The 17,825-nt window shown below is 47.2% G+C and overlaps 1 protein-coding gene across 1 annotated transcript in view; it reads left to right on the plus strand.

Moving 5' to 3' along the window:
• CCKAR (cholecystokinin A receptor) overlaps window positions 1-17,825 on the plus strand; it is a 59,428-nt gene that overhangs the window by 30,267 nt on the left and 11,336 nt on the right. The window contains exon 3 of the mRNA XM_072125985.1: window positions 2,779-3,040. Within this exon, the coding sequence (XP_071982086.1) occupies window positions 2,779-3,040 (262 nt within the window). The remainder of the gene's footprint in view (window positions 1-2,778; window positions 3,041-17,825) is intronic.

Here is a 17,825-nt window from a genome sequence, read left to right on the forward strand (position 1 = left end):
GAAGCAGCTCTCTACGCGCTGACGGGGAAAAAAAACACCTCACACAGTGCGGCCCCCGTATATCCGGCGTATAAGACGACCCCCCACTGTAGCCATTATTTTAAGGGGTTAAAAAGTAGTCTTATACGCCAGTATATACAGTACTTATCCCACACTCAATCATTTGCTGATAAAAATGAGTTTCTCTCTGCTGAATTCTTTCTTGCTCAAAAACTCAGAGGTGTCAACTTACATAGAAATCTGCGGAGAGGGGAGGGGGCAAGGGAAAAATTAGTCACTCAATGCCCATAGTCGATGGTGGAGGACGGCTCCTGACCAGTCCAGAATAGAACTAGACAGATCTCTGCAGAGCCAGATTAATCCGTGTGTCTGATGCTGGATGATTAATCTGGTGCAGTATAACACTGGTGAGTTGTATTTTGCACCTCTTATTAGTTGGTTTAGTGTGCTGCACCACAATATTGAATTTTCTGTCCCGTGGTCACGAGTTACTGAGGACACAACGCTTTTTGGGATAAGTTGGAAAACTGCCTAAAAATGTTCTAAAACATTCAATAAATGTAATGCACAACATTTCAGGTGCAAAATACTCCAGTTTTCTGCCGTAGAAAGATTGATGCATATCCCCCAAATGTTACTTATGTGATTGCACTAGAATACTGATTTTTGTGAAGTTTTATGAATGGTTAGGCTTATATCTGGGCAGTTCATGGTTGACGTTGAAGTTTGTTTTGGATCATTGGCTTTATGTAAAAGTTTTCAGCCTCCGTTTTGGACTGTGGGTCTTTGACAGACGTTGTGTATGTTGACAGACGTTGACAGACGTTGTGTATGTTCTCGTGAAGAATAGGTCGTATTTGATGGTAAAATTACCACGGTATGTAGCACAGTTTATTTCTGCCTGTGATAGACACGTTGGCAGAACCTAACTGTAAATCAGTGGGATCTGTCAGATACCAGTGAAAGTTTTCATCATGTATTAGATCTAGCGCTGTGCATGGTTTTCGTTACAATCAGATACCACAGAGCCTTAGAATCCATTCTTCCCTCGATATACATTGTTTTTTCAGCCATAACAGATATCTAACACTTGACAAGCTGTGGTTTTTTTTTTTATTTAATTCTCATTTCTGTCTGATGTATTCATTTGATGAGTATAGCCAAAAAGTTCAAAGCATTGATTTCAAAAAGCCTCTGGCTTATCTCTGTATAAAGATGTCGATTTTACTGAGTATCTTGAAGATTACTTTTTATTCTCATCATCGGGCTGATATATTATTATTACTGCTTTGTGAGCTGGTCTTAACTATTTGCCCCACAGGTGCCAGAAGAGGCAAATTTGTTAAAGAGTATCTGTTTGAGATAATGTATAATTTTTTTCCGGGAAGATTTATGTGAAAATTAAACTTACATACTTGTGTTTGTGTACCCAGCGATGAAGATTTAGTTGTAACCCTTTCTGCTGTCTCCCTGGCTACAGTATTACATGAGCATTATTTTCTAACAGAATTGTTCTTCTTTCGGTCTCTAACTTTCACTTTTAGCTACACTAGGATATTTGGGCTGAGCAGAGATAAGTAAATTCTTCTTTTGGAAGAGGCAGCAGTGCGATCTGAATGCAGATGTGAAAGAATACAAATGGTATGAGATTATAACATCTGCTCATAAAGAGACAGACAAGAGATAAAGCTGAGTACTTTTTATTAGCAATAAAAAAAAGTCATTAAAGCTTCACTAACTCAGCTTCTGTAAGTTTTACTCAATGGAAATTGCCACTTCTCTGGTGATTCCCTGTGGTGAAGTTTAGATGCCTACACAGGGGTTAAAGGGTGACCACCTAAAATGTACCCTTAGTAGTTAACCCACATCAAATCTCTTCCATAGCACAGTGGCTCTACAACATCACAATTATAAGGGGTGTTAAAGAATAACTTCAGTCAGAGCTAATTCATTGAATAATACATGGTGCAGGGCCTGAAGGGAGGAGTAGGACTCCTTCTCATTGTATTCTTAGACCCTTGCTAGGACCTACAGTCCTTCCCCTACCTTCAGACCCTGCACAAGGTATAATTCTATGAATCAGCTGTGACTGGAGTGTTCCTTGAAGACAAAGGATTAGGAGAGCAAATATTTGCCCTAGGTGAAGGAATATCTAGCTTTGACAGCGGCGGCAAAGAAATTTAGGAAACCAAAGTAAAAAACTTTAAAGGGAACCTGTCACCAGGAGAGCCATTTTTAGCACTCCAACAGTCCCCACAGAGCATAGTACATACATACATGGAAATGAGCAGTTCCCCCCACCCTTGGGAAACATCTACTACTTTTCAAATATATGAAAACACCCATCACTGGGCTTAGTGACGCCCCCTGCTCCTCTACAGCCAATACAGAGTGTGGGGAGTTATTCATATATTTGAAAAGGTCACATGTTTCCCAAGGATGGGGGGGGAACTGCTCCTTCCCAGCCCCTCCCAATTGGCAACTGCCTAGTCATACAGCAGATGCTAACGAAAGGTACAATATAACATATCTTTTTTTCTGTAAAACCTATTTTTTATACAAAAACACGTTGGCAGTGTATGTACTATGCTCTGTGGGGACTGGGGGAGTGCTAAAAATGGGTCTCCTGGTGACAGGATCCCTTTAAAGTTGCCAACAGAAGACATCTCTACTATATAACAATTTTTTGGTTGAGTAAAAAGTTGATGCATTTTCTGTCGTACCTGTTTTTTTTTTTATTTCTATGGATAACAATATTTCTGTTTTTTATTTGGATAGGTATCTCTGTAAGCGTGTCCACCTTCAATCTGGTGGCCATATCTCTGGAGAGATATAGTGCCATTTGTAAGCCGCTACAGTCGAGAGTATGGCAGACAAAGTCACATGCCTTGAAAGTGATTGTGGTGACATGGTTCCTTTCATTTACAATCATGTCACCATATCCTATTTATAGCACCTTGGTGCCATTTTCAAAGTACGAAAATACGACCGGACACATGTGTCGTCTCGAGTGGCCCAATGATCTCACACAACAATCATGGTAAGAACGCATTCTTTATTTTATTCCACATGATCTGTGAACCCAATGGAGCCGTTTTATCAATCTGTCTAATTTTGCTTCATAATTTGCATCTAAATTCCTTGACCTCATGAAAAGGAGTCTGACTTTGGGGAGAAATGGGATGGCACCAAAAATTTTGGAGCATGCTAATGGGAGGTGCAAAGTTACTCAAACTACGCCATATTTACCCTTCACTATTAGACATTTTGAAAAATCGGGCGCAGAATTAGACCTGTTTAAAAACCTGTTTGTAAATCTGAAAAGTTTAATAATAATTATTTTAGCCTAGTAGAAAACAATATTTTATGTAAAATATAATAGCTGCCCCTTCCTGCACAGTGACCTTGATACAGGTCACAGAATATGCCCACCACACTCCTTATCAATCAAAAGACGTCTTTTTTAAACAAAGGTTCCTTATGTCTAAATACCAGGTGTAAAGGAAATCTCAAATACTGCTAACAGTAGTAGCTTAGGCAAGATATAAATGTAAATTATGTAAATTTTGTGATCTCCAGCCTCATGCATTGCTGGGCAATTTAAGTTAATAAGGTGGCTGTATCAGAATTGTCACTATAAATCCGTGTATTTGGGTGGAGTTATTAGAACTCTCACAGTCAGTCACTGTGTGTGGGCAGGGTAATCGGGACTCTGACGGTCAATCCATGTGTGTGATCACTGTTATCTGTAATCACAGATATTAATCACTGTGTGTGGGTGGGGTAATATCAAGAATCACTGTATCAAGACTCAAGACTCACTGTATGTGGGGAGGGGTAATCAGGACTCTCACTATCAATCACTGTGTGTGGGCGAGGTAATCAGGACTCTTACTGTCAATCACTGCGTGTAGGAGGGGTAATCAATACTCTCACTATCAATCACTGTGTGTGGGAGGGTAATCAGGACTCTCACTGTCAATCACTGTGTGTGGGAGGGGGGCAATCAGGAGTCTCACTGTCAATCACTGTGTGTGGGAGGGCAATCAGTACTCTCCCTGTCATTCACTGTGTCGGGGGGGGGGGGGGGTTATCAGGAGTTTCACTATCAATCACTGTGTGTGGGAGGGTAATCAGTACACTAACTGTCAATTACTGTGTGGGAGGGATAATCAGGACTCTCATCACTGTCATTCACCGTGTGTAGGAAGGGTATTCAGGACTCTCACTGTCAATCACTGTGTGTGGGCGGGGTAATCAGGAATCTCACTATCAATCACTGTGTGTGGGTGGGTAATAAGGACTCTCACTATCAATCACTGTGTGTGGGCGGGGTAATCAGGACTCTCACTATCAATCACTGTGTGTGGGAGGGTAATCAGGACTCTCACTATCAATCACTGTGCGTGGGGGCAGTAATCAGGACTCTCACTATCAATCACTGTGTGTGGGCGGGGTAATCAGGGCTATGACTATCAATCACTGTGTGTCGGAGGGTATTCAGGACTCTCACTATCAATCACTGTGTGTGGGAGGGTAATCAGGACTCTCACTGTCAATCAATGTGTGTGGGAGGATAATCAGGACTCTCGCTGTCAATCACTGTGTGTGGGAAGGTAATCAGGACTCTCACTGTCAATCACTGTGTGTGGGTGGAGTAATCAGGACTCTCACTATCAATCACTGTGTGTGGGTGGGGTAATCAGGACTCTCACTATCAATCACTGTGTGTGGGTGGGGTAATCAGGACTCTCACTATCAATCACTGTGCGTGGGGGCAGTAATCAGGACTCTCACTATCAATCACTGTGTGTGGGAGTGTAATCAGGACTCTCACTATCAATCACTTTGTGTGGGCGGGGTAATCAGGGCTATGACTATCAATCACTGTGTGTCGGAGGGTATTCAGGACTCTCACTATCAATCACTGTGTGTAGGAAGGTAATCAGGACTCTCACTATCAATCACTGTGTGTGGGAGGGTAATCAGGACTCTCACTGTCAATCAATGTGTGTGGGAGGATAATCAGGACTCTCGCTGTCAATCACTGTGTGTGGGAAGGTAATCAGGACTCTCACTGTCAATCACTGTGTGTGGGCGGAGTAATCAGGACTCTCACTATCAATCACTGTGTGTGGGTGGGGTAATTAAGACTCTCACTATCAATCACTGTGTGTGGGCGGAGTAATCAGGACTCTCACTATCAATCACTGTGTGTGGGTGGGGTAATCAAGACTCTCACTATCAATCACTGTATCATATGTTGGTGTTAAAGACAGCAGAGATCACTTTATAGATCCACAGCCACAGCAATGAATCCACTCTGGTCTTCAGGATACAAAGTTATTCCAGTATTTTCACTGTTACAATCTAAAAACTTTTTAAAAAAATTTCTTTTCATGTTGCTATATGGGGCTGTGTTTTGCAAAAGGAGTTGTATTTTTATAGCTGTTATTTTGGGATGCCTGTAACCTCTTGATTCAACTTTGATAATCCTGCGGGGAGAGGGGAATAGCAATGCAGACATGTTTTTTTCTTAAATTTTGCCATGTTTAGGGTGGTTAGCTTAGCGTATACATTCACAAATAGTGGCTGATGTTGTTGCCTCCGTTTGGCCACTATTAGAGATGAGCGAACATACTCGTCCGAGCTTGATGCTCGATCGAGCATTAGCGTACTCGTAACTGCTCGTTGCTCGGACGAGTATTTCGCCCGCTCGAGAAAATGGCAGCTCCCGCCGTTTTGCTTTTTGGCGGCCAGAAACAGAGCCAATCACAAGCCAGGAGACTCTGCACTCCACCCAGCATGACGTGGTACCCTTACACGTAGATAGCAGTGGTTGGCTGGCCAGATCAGGTGACCCTGGGATAGACTAGCCGCTGCCCGCGCTGCTCGGATCATTCTCTGTCTGGATGCCGCTAGGGAGAGAGCTGCTGCTGCTCAGGGAAAGCGTTAGGGTGTTCTATTAGCTTACTGTTAGGCAGGAGTGATTCTAAAAGAACCCAACAGCCCTTCTTAGGGCTACAATAACGTTATAATGTTTTTTTTATTTTATTTGCAGCTAGTACCATATTGTGAGGAATTAGCAGGGGGACTTGCTACCGTTGTGTTTAGCTCTTAGTGACACACATATCCACCTCAAACACCAAAGTGGGAAAATTTATTAGGGGTTTGAGTAGAATTAGGCACAGTCTGCCAGTTTCTTTTTATTTTACGTTTATTTTTTTCATAACTCAGCGTCATCTCATCTGGCATAGTAGTGTGCTGTAATACTTGGCTAGAAAATAGCCATAGGAGAATACAAACGTCTTAATTACGCCTACAGTAGCGTTATATATATTTGATTTCTGGTTGATCTGCTGGTGGCTGTACTTGCTGCAGTGCATCTACTATCAAATTGGGAGCAATTTGGAGTCAGACTTGCGACCACTGTGTTTTAGTGACGCACATATCCATCGCAAAGACCGAAGTGGGAAAATTTATTAGGGCCCGGGGTTGTATTTCAACCAGGCACAGTCTGCCATTTCCTTTTTTATTTTACGTTTATTTTTTTCATAACTCAGCGTCATCTCATCTGGCATAGTAGTGTGCTGTAATACTTGGCTAGAAAATAGCCATAGGAGAATACAAACGTCTTAATTACGCCTACAGTAGCGTTATATATATTTGATTTCTGGTTGATCTGCTGGTGGCTGTACTTGCTGCAGTGCATCTACTATCAAATTGGGAGCAATTTGGAGTCAGACTTGCGACCACTGTGTTTTAGTGACGCACATATCCATCGCAAAGACCGAAGTGGGAAAATTTATTAGGGCCCGGGGTTGTATTTCAACTAGGCACAGTCTGCCATTTCCTTTTTTATTTTACGTTTATTTTTTTCATAACTCAGCGTCATCTCATCTGGCATAGTAGTGTGCTGTAATACTTGGCTAGAAAATAGCCATAGCAATAGGATAGCATCGTTTGGTTTTAAAAACTAAAAAACACAAAAAAAAAACAAAACAAAAAAAAAAAAGTTAAAAAAAAAATACAAGTTATAACTCTCATTTTCAAAATGTTTAACCCGAGGGCTAGGGGTAGAGGACGAGGGCGGGGACGTGGGCGTCCAACTACTGCAGGGGTCAGAGGCCGTGGTCCTGGGCGGGGTGAGACACCACCTGCTTATGAGGGAGCAGGGGAACGCCGCAGAGCTACACTCCCTAGGTTCATGTCTGAAGTTACTGGGAATCGTGGTAGAGCACTGTTGAGGCCAGAACAGTGCGAACAGGTGATGTCGTGGATTGCCGACAATGCTTCGAGCAATTTGTCCACCAGTCAGTCTTCCACGCAGTCCACCCATGTCACCGAAATCGGCACTCCTCCAGCTCCTGCACCTCAGCCTCCTCCCCCCCAGTCTGCCCCCTCCCAGCAAAATTTGCCATTTGAACCGGCATACTCTGAGGAACTGTTTTCTGGACCCTTCCCACAGTCACAAACCACTTGTCCGGTTGCTGATGAGCAATTTTCCGATGCCCAGGTTTTCCACCAGTCGCAGTCTGTGGGTGATGATGACCTTGTTGACGTAGTGGAAGAAGTGTGTAAAGAGGTGTCCGACGATGAGGAGACACGGTTGTCAGACAGTGGGGAAGTTGTTGTCAGGGCAGGAAGTCCGAGGGGGGAGCAGACTGAGGGATCGGAGGATGATGAGGTGACAGACCCAAGCTGGGTTGAGAGGCCGGGTGAACACAGTGCTTCTGAGACGGAGGAGAGTCCTCGACCAGAACAGGTTGGAAGAGGCAGTGGTGGGGCCAGACGGAGAGGCAGGGCCAGAGCTGGTGCATCAGCGCCAAATGTGTCAACTAGTGAAGCTCCCGTGGCGAGGGCTCCTGCGGCGAGGGCTAGATTTTCAGAAGTCTGGAGGTTCTTTAAGGAAACACCGGATGACCGACGGACTGTGGTGTGCCACATTTGCCAAACCAGGATCAGCAGGGGTTCCACCACTACTAGCTTAACTACCACCAGTATGCGCAGGCATATGAATGCTAAACACCCCACTCAGTGGCAACAAGCGCGTTCACCTCCGGCCGTGCACACCACTGCTCCTTCCCCTGTGTCAGCTGATAGTCAGCCCCCTGCCCAGGACCCTGCCACAAAAACCCCATCGTCACCTCCACGATCCTCCACAGCATCCACCAGCGTTCAGCTCTCCATACCCCAGACGCTGGAGCGGAAACGCAAATATAGTGCAACCCACCCGCACGCCCAAGCCCTTAATGTGCACATCTCCAGATTGCTAAGCCTGGAGATGCTGCCCTATAGGCTAGTAGAGACCGAGGCCTTTCGCAGCCTCATGGCGGCGGCCGCCCCTCGGTATTCGGTCCCCAGCCGCCACTACTTTTCCCGATGTGCCGTCCCAGCCCTGCACCAGCACGTGTCAGACAACATAATCCGTGCCCTGACCAACGCCGTTTCTGACAAGGTCCACCTGACCACGGACACGTGGACGAGTGCTGCCGGGCAGGGCCACTATATATCTCTGACGGCACATTGGGTTAACTTGGTGGAGGCTGGGACCGAGTGTGACCCTGCGACTGGTCATATACTGCCGACGCCGAGGATTGCGGGGCCTACCTCGGTCCAGGTGTTTGAGGCCTACTATGCCTCCTCCTCCTCCCACCCCTCCTCCACCTCCTCCTCCGAACGACCATCCGTGGGCATGGCGCCATCAGTCGGTAGCTCTAGGCACAGCAGCAGTGCCGTCGCTAAGCGACAGCAGGCGGTGCTCAAACTGCTGAGCCTAGGCGATAAAAGGCACACCGCCCAAGAACTATTACAGGGCATCACGGCGCAGACTGATCTGTGGCTGGCACCGCTGAACCTGAAGCCAGGCATGGTTGTGTGTGACAACGGCCGTAACCTGGTGGCGGCTCTGCAACTCGGCAGACTGACACATGTGCCATGCCTGGCCCATGTGTTAAATCTGATAGTTCAGCGTTTCCTCAAGACATACCCCAATCTGTCTGATTTGCTCACGAAGGTGCGCCGCATCTGTGCGCATTTCAGGAAGTCCAGCACAGATGCTGCCACTCTCAGGGCAGCGCAGCGCCGCCTCCAACTGCCCGCTCACCGACTGTTGTGCGACGTGCCCACGAGGTGGAATTCAACACTGACCATGTTATCCAGAGTTTACCAGCAGCGCCGAGCGATTGTAGACTGCCAGATGTCAACTTCCACCAGAACTGGTAGTCAGGTCAGTCAGCTTCCTCAAGTCTACAATGAGGAGTGGACGTGGATGTCTGATATCTGTCAGGTGCTGAGTAACTTTGAGGAGTCAACACAGATGGTCAGTGGCGATGCCGCCATCATCAGCCTCACCATCCCGCTCCTTGGCCTGTTGAAAAACTCTCTGGTCAGCATGAAGTCGGAAGCTTTGCGCTCCTCACAAGAGACAGGGGAAGAAGATTCCCTTGTTGATAGCCAAAGCACCCTTAGGTCTGTTTCTCAGCGCCTATCGGAGGAGGTGGAGGTGGAGGAGGATGAGGAGGAAGAGGAGGAGAATGTTGGCGAGACACAAGAGGGGACCATTGTTGAGTCCTACACTGTTGAGCGTGTATGGGCAGAAGAAGAGGAGTTGGAGGAGTTGGAGGAGGAGGAAATGGACAGTCAGGTCAGTGAGGGGAGTGAATTCTTACGCGTTGGTACTCTGGCGCATATGGCAGATTTCATGCTAGGCTGCCTATCCCGTGACCCTCGCGTTCAAAGAATTTATTCCAGCACCGATTACTGGGTGTTCACTCTCCTGGACCCACGGTACAAGCAAAATCTTTCCACTCTCATCCCTGGAGAGGAAAGGAGTGTGAGAATGCATGAATACCAGCAGGCCCTGGTGCACAAGCTGAAACAGTATTTCCCTTCTGACAGCGCTAGCGGCAGAGGGCGTACTTCTGCGGGACAAGTAGCGAGGGAGAGTAGGCGAGCAGGCAGCTTGTCCAGCACTGGCAAGGGTACGCTTTACAAGGCTTTTGCCAGCTTTATGTCACCCCAGCAAGACACTGTCACCTGTCCCCAGTCTCGGCAGAGTAGGGCTGATCTTTACAGAAAGATGGTGAGGGAGTACGTAGCTGACCATACCATTGTCCTAAATGATCACACAGCTCCCTACAACTACTGGGTTTCAAAGCTGGACATGTGGCACGAACTGGCGCTCTACGCCTTGGAGGTTCTTGCCTGCCCTGCCGCTAGCGTCTTGTCAGAGCGGGTTTTCAGTGCAGCTGGTGGCATCATCACCGATAAGCGTACACGCCTGTCGACTGACAGCGCTGACAGGCTGACGCTTATCAAGATGAATAAAGCATGGATTTCTCCTAATTTCAAATCTCCAGCAGGTGAAGGAAGCTCAACCTGAATAATTTATCCACTCCTCCTCCTCCTCATTTTCCTCCTTCTCCTCCTCTTTCTACAGTAAAGCAGAGGAAACTGGCTGTTTTTTGACAGGGCCCACTGGCTCTAGGTATAGTACTTTATGCATTTAATTTTTCTGGAGGGCCACCGACACGGTCCTCTGTTTTAAACAATTTTTGGGAGTGCCACATACAGGCACTCAATCTATTCAATTTTTCTGGAGGGCCACCTACCTGCTCCTCTGGTTTAAAAACTTTTTTGGACTGCCACATACAGGCACTCAATCTATTCCATTTTTCTGGAGGGCCACCTACCTGCTCCTCTGGTTTAAAAACTTTTTTGGACTGCCACATACAGGCACTCAATCTATTCCATTTTTCTGGAGGGCCACCTACCTGCTCCTCTGGTTTGAAAAATTTTTTGGACTGCCACATTCAGGCACTCAATCTATTCCATTTTTCTGGAGGGCCACCTACCTGCTCCTCTGGTTTGAAAAATTTTTTGGACTGCCACATACAGGCACTATCCAAATTGAATTGTCTCCATAGCAGCCTCCACACGTTGTCTCCATTGCTACCTCCAAAAGTCGTCCATATAGCTGCCTCCATACATCGTCCCTTTATCAAACGAGGTTTGTCAGGCCGAAATTTGGGTTGTTTTCATGGATTCCACATCAAAGTTGTTAACTTTGTCGCCACCCTGCTGTGTTATCCACAAAATACACTGGCAAACTTTTACCATTTACGGATATTATTTCAGCGCTTCTTGCGCATCTGTTTACATTCCCCTCACCCGCCATATCCTAAACTTATAAGAACGCTACTACACTTGATCTTATACAAAAGGTTCTTAGAAGTGCTGTTTGGGGAGTAGCCTAGAGACAGGGGCTTGGATTGGCGAAAGCTCGCCTAGCAGCGGAGCGCCAGCTCCATGCGCATCATGCGCTTCTTGCGCATCTGTTTACATTCCCCTCACCCGCCATATCCCAAACTTATAAGAACGCTACTACACTTAACTTGGTGCAGGCTGGGACCGAGTCTGACCCTGCGGCTGGTCATATACTGCCGACGCAGAGGATTGCGGGGCCTACCTCGGTCCAGGTCTCAAAGGCCTACTATACCTCCAAATCCTCCCACCCCTCCTCCACCTCCTCCGAATTACCATCCGTGGGCATGGCGCCATCAGTCGGTAGCTCTAGGCACAGCAGCAGTGCCGTTGCTAAGCGACAGCAGGCGGTGCTCAAACTGCTGAGCCTAGGTGATAAAAGGCACACCGCCCAAGAGCTATTGCAGGGCATTCCACATCAAACTTGTTAACTTTGTCGCCACCCTGCTGTGTAAGCCACAAAATATACTGGAAAACTTTTTTCATTTACGGATATTATTTCAGCGCTTCTTGCGCAGATGTTTACATTCCCCTCACCCGCCATATCCCAAACTTATAAGAACGCTACTACACTTGATCTTATCCGAAAGGTTCTTAGAAGTGCTGTTTGGGGAGTAGCCTAGAGACAGGGGCTTGGATTGGCGAAAGCTCGCCTGGCAGCGGAGCGCCAGCTCCATGCCAAGAACCAACTAACATAGTTTTAACTGCAGCACCTTTAATCTACTACTAGTTCACTGCCTCCATACATCGTCCCCTTATCAAACGAGCTGTGTCAGGCAGAATTTTGGATTGTTTTCATGGCTTCCATGTTAACTTTGTCGCCACCCTGCTGTGTAATCCACAAAATATACTGGCAAACTTTTATCATGTACCAATATTATTTGAGCGCTTCTTGCTCACCTCCTTTGGTTCCTCTCTGCTACCCATTGGTTTGAAGCCTGAGTCCATTTAGGGTATGTCGCCATGCCACTCTCTAGCCTGCCGCTGCTGCCGCTGCCTCTGCATGCCGTCCCCTATAGTGTCAGGGTCAATTATTGGATGTTTTAGATGCTATCTAGCTTCATTCTGTCACTCTGTCATGGCCATGCTGTTGCCCATAATTTTGGCATAATGGTGCATTTAAGCAGCCTCAGAGGCATCCATGCATGCTGCCCCTGCTGTTTCCTGTCCATTTCCGTGGTGTTTCCATCCTTTTCTGAGGTTCCCAGGTGTTTGGCCAAGCTTCCCTGTGCAGAGCCTTGGTCCCCTTGAAAAATGCTCGAGTCTCCCATTGACTTCAATGGGGCTCGTTACTCGAAACGAGCACTCGAGCATCGGGAAAAGTTCGTCTCGAATAACGAGTACCCGAGCATTTTAGTGCTCGCTCATCTCTAGCCACTATAAGTCCTGTTTGTCCAAAAATATTGAAGTTGAAGTTTGTACACTTTATTGGGCAGTGATGGTAGCCTCTATAGAAGTGAATGGATAGATTGAGGATGCACTTTCACATGGAGCACTCTAGAGGAATTTCAACCCCTGCCATGATTGCTGTGGTTCTAGCAGTTGGACCTCTATCAATCAAATTATTTGGATGCAGGATAAATGTCCTTAGTTGTCAATCCCATTTGGGTTTTCTCTGATTCTAAGTAATTAACACATCTAAGACACTTGACGCTTGTAATGTCTTCTCTACTATGATTCCTGTCGGCCTGTTCTATTATTTATCACACTACCTATTTGATTTGTGTCTTTATCCTCTCCTGGATTGTGGAAAGGGACCTGCTCATATTATCCATGGCCCTTATTTACGTGGGATGTACATTGATCTTCCCCGACATGCCTATCATGGTACTATCAGGGGACTGCATGACGTATGAATGGTCACTCAAATATTTATATTTGCTCTTCTACTGACAATGATCTGACTCCTCTCCAGACACAAAAAAAAAATTGTGGAGCATTTTTTCTTACAGACCTTTTTCGTATTGTTCCTCTTTAATTCCTTTTAAATACTTAATACATTGACAACTGGGAATTACCATCATCCTTGTCAAAAGGGTGTGTCCTTAAGCAGTCTGACATATTCAGCACTGATTAGCCAGTATCAGACTGTGTGGGAACACCCCCTTTAACTGATAACACCTAGTTGTCAATTATTACATGAATTGAGCTATAACTACCACTGCAGTGTAAGAACAGTGGTAGTGGATCCTCTGTACTACTGTGGACGATGACATAAGCCAAAACCTGGGACTTGTTGCGGCGTGGTACCACCAGGTCGTTCCACAGGCGCGACTTTGTCCGTGTTGGTGGCCTCGGCATAGTACAAAATCATCAGGCAAACTTGTGGTCGGGAACAGGCAGGAGGTCGAGACAGGCAGCACAGGATCAGAGTCAGGGACGTAGCGGTAGTTCAGGACAGGCAGCCCGGGATCGGTGTCAGGAACGAAATCGAGGTCACAATGGGAAATCAGGATAATCGGTAAGGGCATCGAACAAAGCGTAGAAGCACAAAGATCCGGCAAGGGACACAGGAAGGGGCTGGGAATTTATCAGGGAAGACGGCAGGCTAGCACCAATTATTGGTGCACTGGTCCTTTAAATCTTTGCGAGCAAGCGTGAGCTCGCCCTAGGTGACGGGGATGCACGCTGGACCGCAAGAGCCATGGAGATCGTCGCGGGGGGCCAGGAGAGGTGAGCTCTCCTGCAAGCAGGCTCTGGGGGCACCGGAGGGGACATGGGTGCGCCTGCGACCCGGGATATGGGTCGCAGGGGCACCCATGACAGTACCTTTCCCCTTCAGCCTCCACCTCTTCTTAGACTGGAGGAACCTTTGCAGAAGAGCACAATCCAGGATGTTGTCCTTGGGCTCCCAGGATCTCTCCTTCCAGTCAATGAGAAAGTACCATCTCCCTGTAACCGATTTCATGTCCAGGACCTCTTTGGCTTCATATACATTGGTGGAGTCAGCCACAGGAGCAGGAGGAGCTATTTGTCGGGAGAAACAAATCAAGATGACCGGTTTCAGGAGGGAGACATGGAAGGAGTTCAGGATGCGCATGTTGGAAGGCAGACGAAGTTTATAAGCCACAGAATTGATGCACCTTAGTACCTCGAATGGGCCTAGAAAACAGGGACCGAGTTTCTAGCCGGGGATCTTCAGACATATCTGGAAGACAGCCAGACTTTATCTCCAGGCGAGAAGACTGGAGGGGGCCTACGTTTCCTGTTGGTCTGCGTTTTGGTGCGGGTGGATGCCTGAAGAGAATGGCGAGTTTGCTCCCCGATGGACTTAAGATCTTGTACCAGTTCTCCTACAGCAGGAACATCAGAAGGAACGGCAAGAGGAAGAGGTGGGTGTGGAAGTCATCCGTAGACAATGAAGAAGGGAACAGCATCGGCGGATCCAGAGTCTAGAGAATTATAAGAAAATTCCGCCCAAGGCAAGAGGGAGGACCAATCGTCCTGACGATATGCAGAGGAGAAATCCAGTTTGACATGCAGTTGATTGCAGAGGGAACGCCAGAACCTGGAAAAAAACTAGACCCCGAGGTCCGAGACAATGGGGCACTTACTAGGTCCTGCGCGATCCCCGATCCAGAATGTCCGCCGGAATGCACATCTGCTGTGATTCAATAAAATTGTGCGCCCGATTTCCTTAATGTGTCGCTTCCCCATCAGGTCCGCCGGAGTTCACCATCTTCCTCCCAGTGTATGTAAGTGCATGGCTAGCGATACAAATTAAAATGTTAAATCTCGTGGTTTGTCCGAATCAGTCGGCATGTCCGACGGCCCGCCCCCAATTTGTGTTGCATGAAAGCCGGCGCCAATGCGATCGTGTGCACCTAAAAACCCTTCTAAATGCTGCGCAAATCGGTGTGATCCGTGTAGATACAGACCAGATGAAGAGCTCCTTCCAGCAGATAATGCCACTCTTCCAAGGCAAGTTTTATGGCCAGAAGCTCATGATCACCTATGGAGTAGTTCCTTTCTGCAGGAGAAAAAGTCTTTGAGAAGAAACCACAGGTGGGTGAGCGTTCAGCCATTGGGCCCTTTCTGGTTGAGGACAGCTCCAGCTCCTACAGAGGAAGAGTCAACCTCAATCTAGAACGGTTTCTCCGTTTTAAGCAGCATGAAAACAGAAGCCGAGGCAAAGGCAGACTTCAATCTAGACGGTAGTAGTAAGCGAAACCTAAGAACCTCTGTATAGCTCATATTCCTAATGGACGAGGCCAGTGAACAACCGCAGACAACTTGGTGGGATCCATCTGTAGACCCTTTTCAGAAATTATATACTCGAGGAACGGAAGACTCTTCTGGTGGAACTGGCACTTCTCAAGTTTTGCATATAGGCGATTGGCCCTTAGACGCCTGAGAACTTGTCATACGTGGGCCTGATGGGATTTGAGGTCAGTAGAAAACACCAACATATCATCCAAGTAGACCACGGCACAGGTATATAACAAGTCTCTGAAAATGTCGTTGACAAATTCTTGAAAGACAGCAGACAGTCCAAAGGGCATGACCAGATACACAAAGTGCCCTTCTCGAGGGTTGAAGGCAGTCTTCCATTCATCCCCTTCACGGATGCGGATGAGATTATATGCCCCCAAAGTTTCAACTTATTGAAGACCTTAGCTCGTCGGAGGTGGTCAAAGAGTTCCGTGAACAAGGGTAGTGGGTAGCGGTTCTTCAAGGTAACTTTATTAACTCCACGATAATCTATGCAGGGGCGGAGAGAAAAAAAGAATACAGCACCAGCAGGAGGCGAAGACTTGCTGATGAACCCTTTCTGCAGATTCTCCTTGCTATAGGCTGACATATCCATGGTCTCATGTATGGACAATCAATATACACGACCTTGTGGCTGAGACAGCAGCTCTATAGGACAGTCATAAGGACAGTGTGGTGGAGTCTCTGCTTGTTTCTCTCAGAAGACATTGGCAAAGTCAGTATAAGCAGCGGGAAGACCCATCAGAGGCTTGGAGGATAACGAAGCAGACATGGTGGGTACCGGCCGAAGAATAGAGAGACAGCAAGACTGGCACTCTAGACCCCAGCGAAGAATCTCCCCTGCCAGTCGAGCACTGGAGAGTGTTGCTGCAACCATGGGAGACCCAACAGAATGGTAGATGTAGATCGAGGAAGCACATAGAACGACAGTCTCTCCTTGTGCATAGCCCCAACTTGCAGAGACAGAAGCCCGGTGCAGTAATATACTGGATCATTGAGGAACTGCCCACGGATGGAGGAGATAGCCAGCGGCTTCTCCAGGCGGACCACAGGAAGGTGATACTGGGAGACCACTACAGCATCCATGAAATTTCCTGCAGAACCAGAATCCAAGAAGGCTGTGGCTTGAAACTGAGTTCCTGTCCTGGAGCTGAGTAAAACAGGCAAGTTCAGTAGTGGTGAATCTTTGCTCTCACCCTGGTGCTTGCATTTCCAGGACACCTGAGGATGGACTGGACAAGATTCAAGAAAGTGTTCAGGGCTGGCACAATAGAGGCAAAGGTTCTCCTGTCTTCATCGGAAACACTCTTGGGGTGTCAGACGAGCTTTATCCACCTGCATGGGCTCCTCAGCAGCAGACTCAACAGCTGGGACCGGAGTCTAAGAGGTACCTTAAAATCGTCAGCCAAACTCGTTGGTGGGAACAGGCAGGAGGTCAAGACAGGCAGCACAGGATCAGAGTCGGGGACGTAGCGGTAGGTCAGGACAGGCGACACGGGATCGGAGTCCGGAATGGAATCGATGTCACAACGGGAAATCAGAATAATCGCTAAGGGCATGGAATACAGCTTTCTCTTAGGCATAGAAGCACAAAGATCCGGCAAGTATAACAGGAAGGCAGCAGGCCAGCTAAATCTTTGTGAGCCAGCACCTAGAGCCTGGATCGTGGGAGCCGCGGAGATCGTCACTGGAGCCAGGAGAGGTCAGTTCTCCAGCAGGCAGGCTCTGGGGGCATCGGAGGGCACATGGGTGCGCCTGCAACCTGGGATATGGGTCGCAGGGGTAACCGTGACACAGAGTCTTACACAGAACCCTTTAATCCTATAGGACGGACTTTTGTATTATTTCTTTATGTGTCAGAGCTGCTAAAAACAACTTTTATTTTGTCTGCACTAAACTGTGCTTCTAGCTTGGTAGCACTACTTTCCTCTTCATCCTGTCTAGGTCCACCACTATTCTTCCCTCCTGATCATATCTGTGCCATGTCATACTCATACACCTGCTTCTCCTCTGTTATGATCTTTCCTGCCAAGATTGCATGTACACATGACTTTGATAGAAGTAGAAAGACTTAAAACTGCATTGAATGGGAACAAGTGGAAGGAGGACCCTGCCCATGAGGGCTTACAAACTGTATGGGAGGTTAGATGGAGACATGAGGTGAGAGAGCAGGGCATGCAGTTATTGCATATTGGAGGACATCCTAAATAGATGCATTTTGTTAGAGAGTTCCAGATTATGCACCCTGAAGTGGAAGGGTCTTGTTGGGATTGGAGATTACGTGTGGGGCAGTATTGACTGATTCGTTTTGAGATACATGGAGAGGAGAAGTTGTGGACCGGTTTGTA

The sequence above is a fragment of the Engystomops pustulosus genome, chromosome 1 (assembly GCF_040894005.1).
Source record: "Engystomops pustulosus chromosome 1, aEngPut4.maternal, whole genome shotgun sequence".
Taxonomy (NCBI): Eukaryota; Metazoa; Chordata; class Amphibia; order Anura; family Leptodactylidae; genus Engystomops; species Engystomops pustulosus.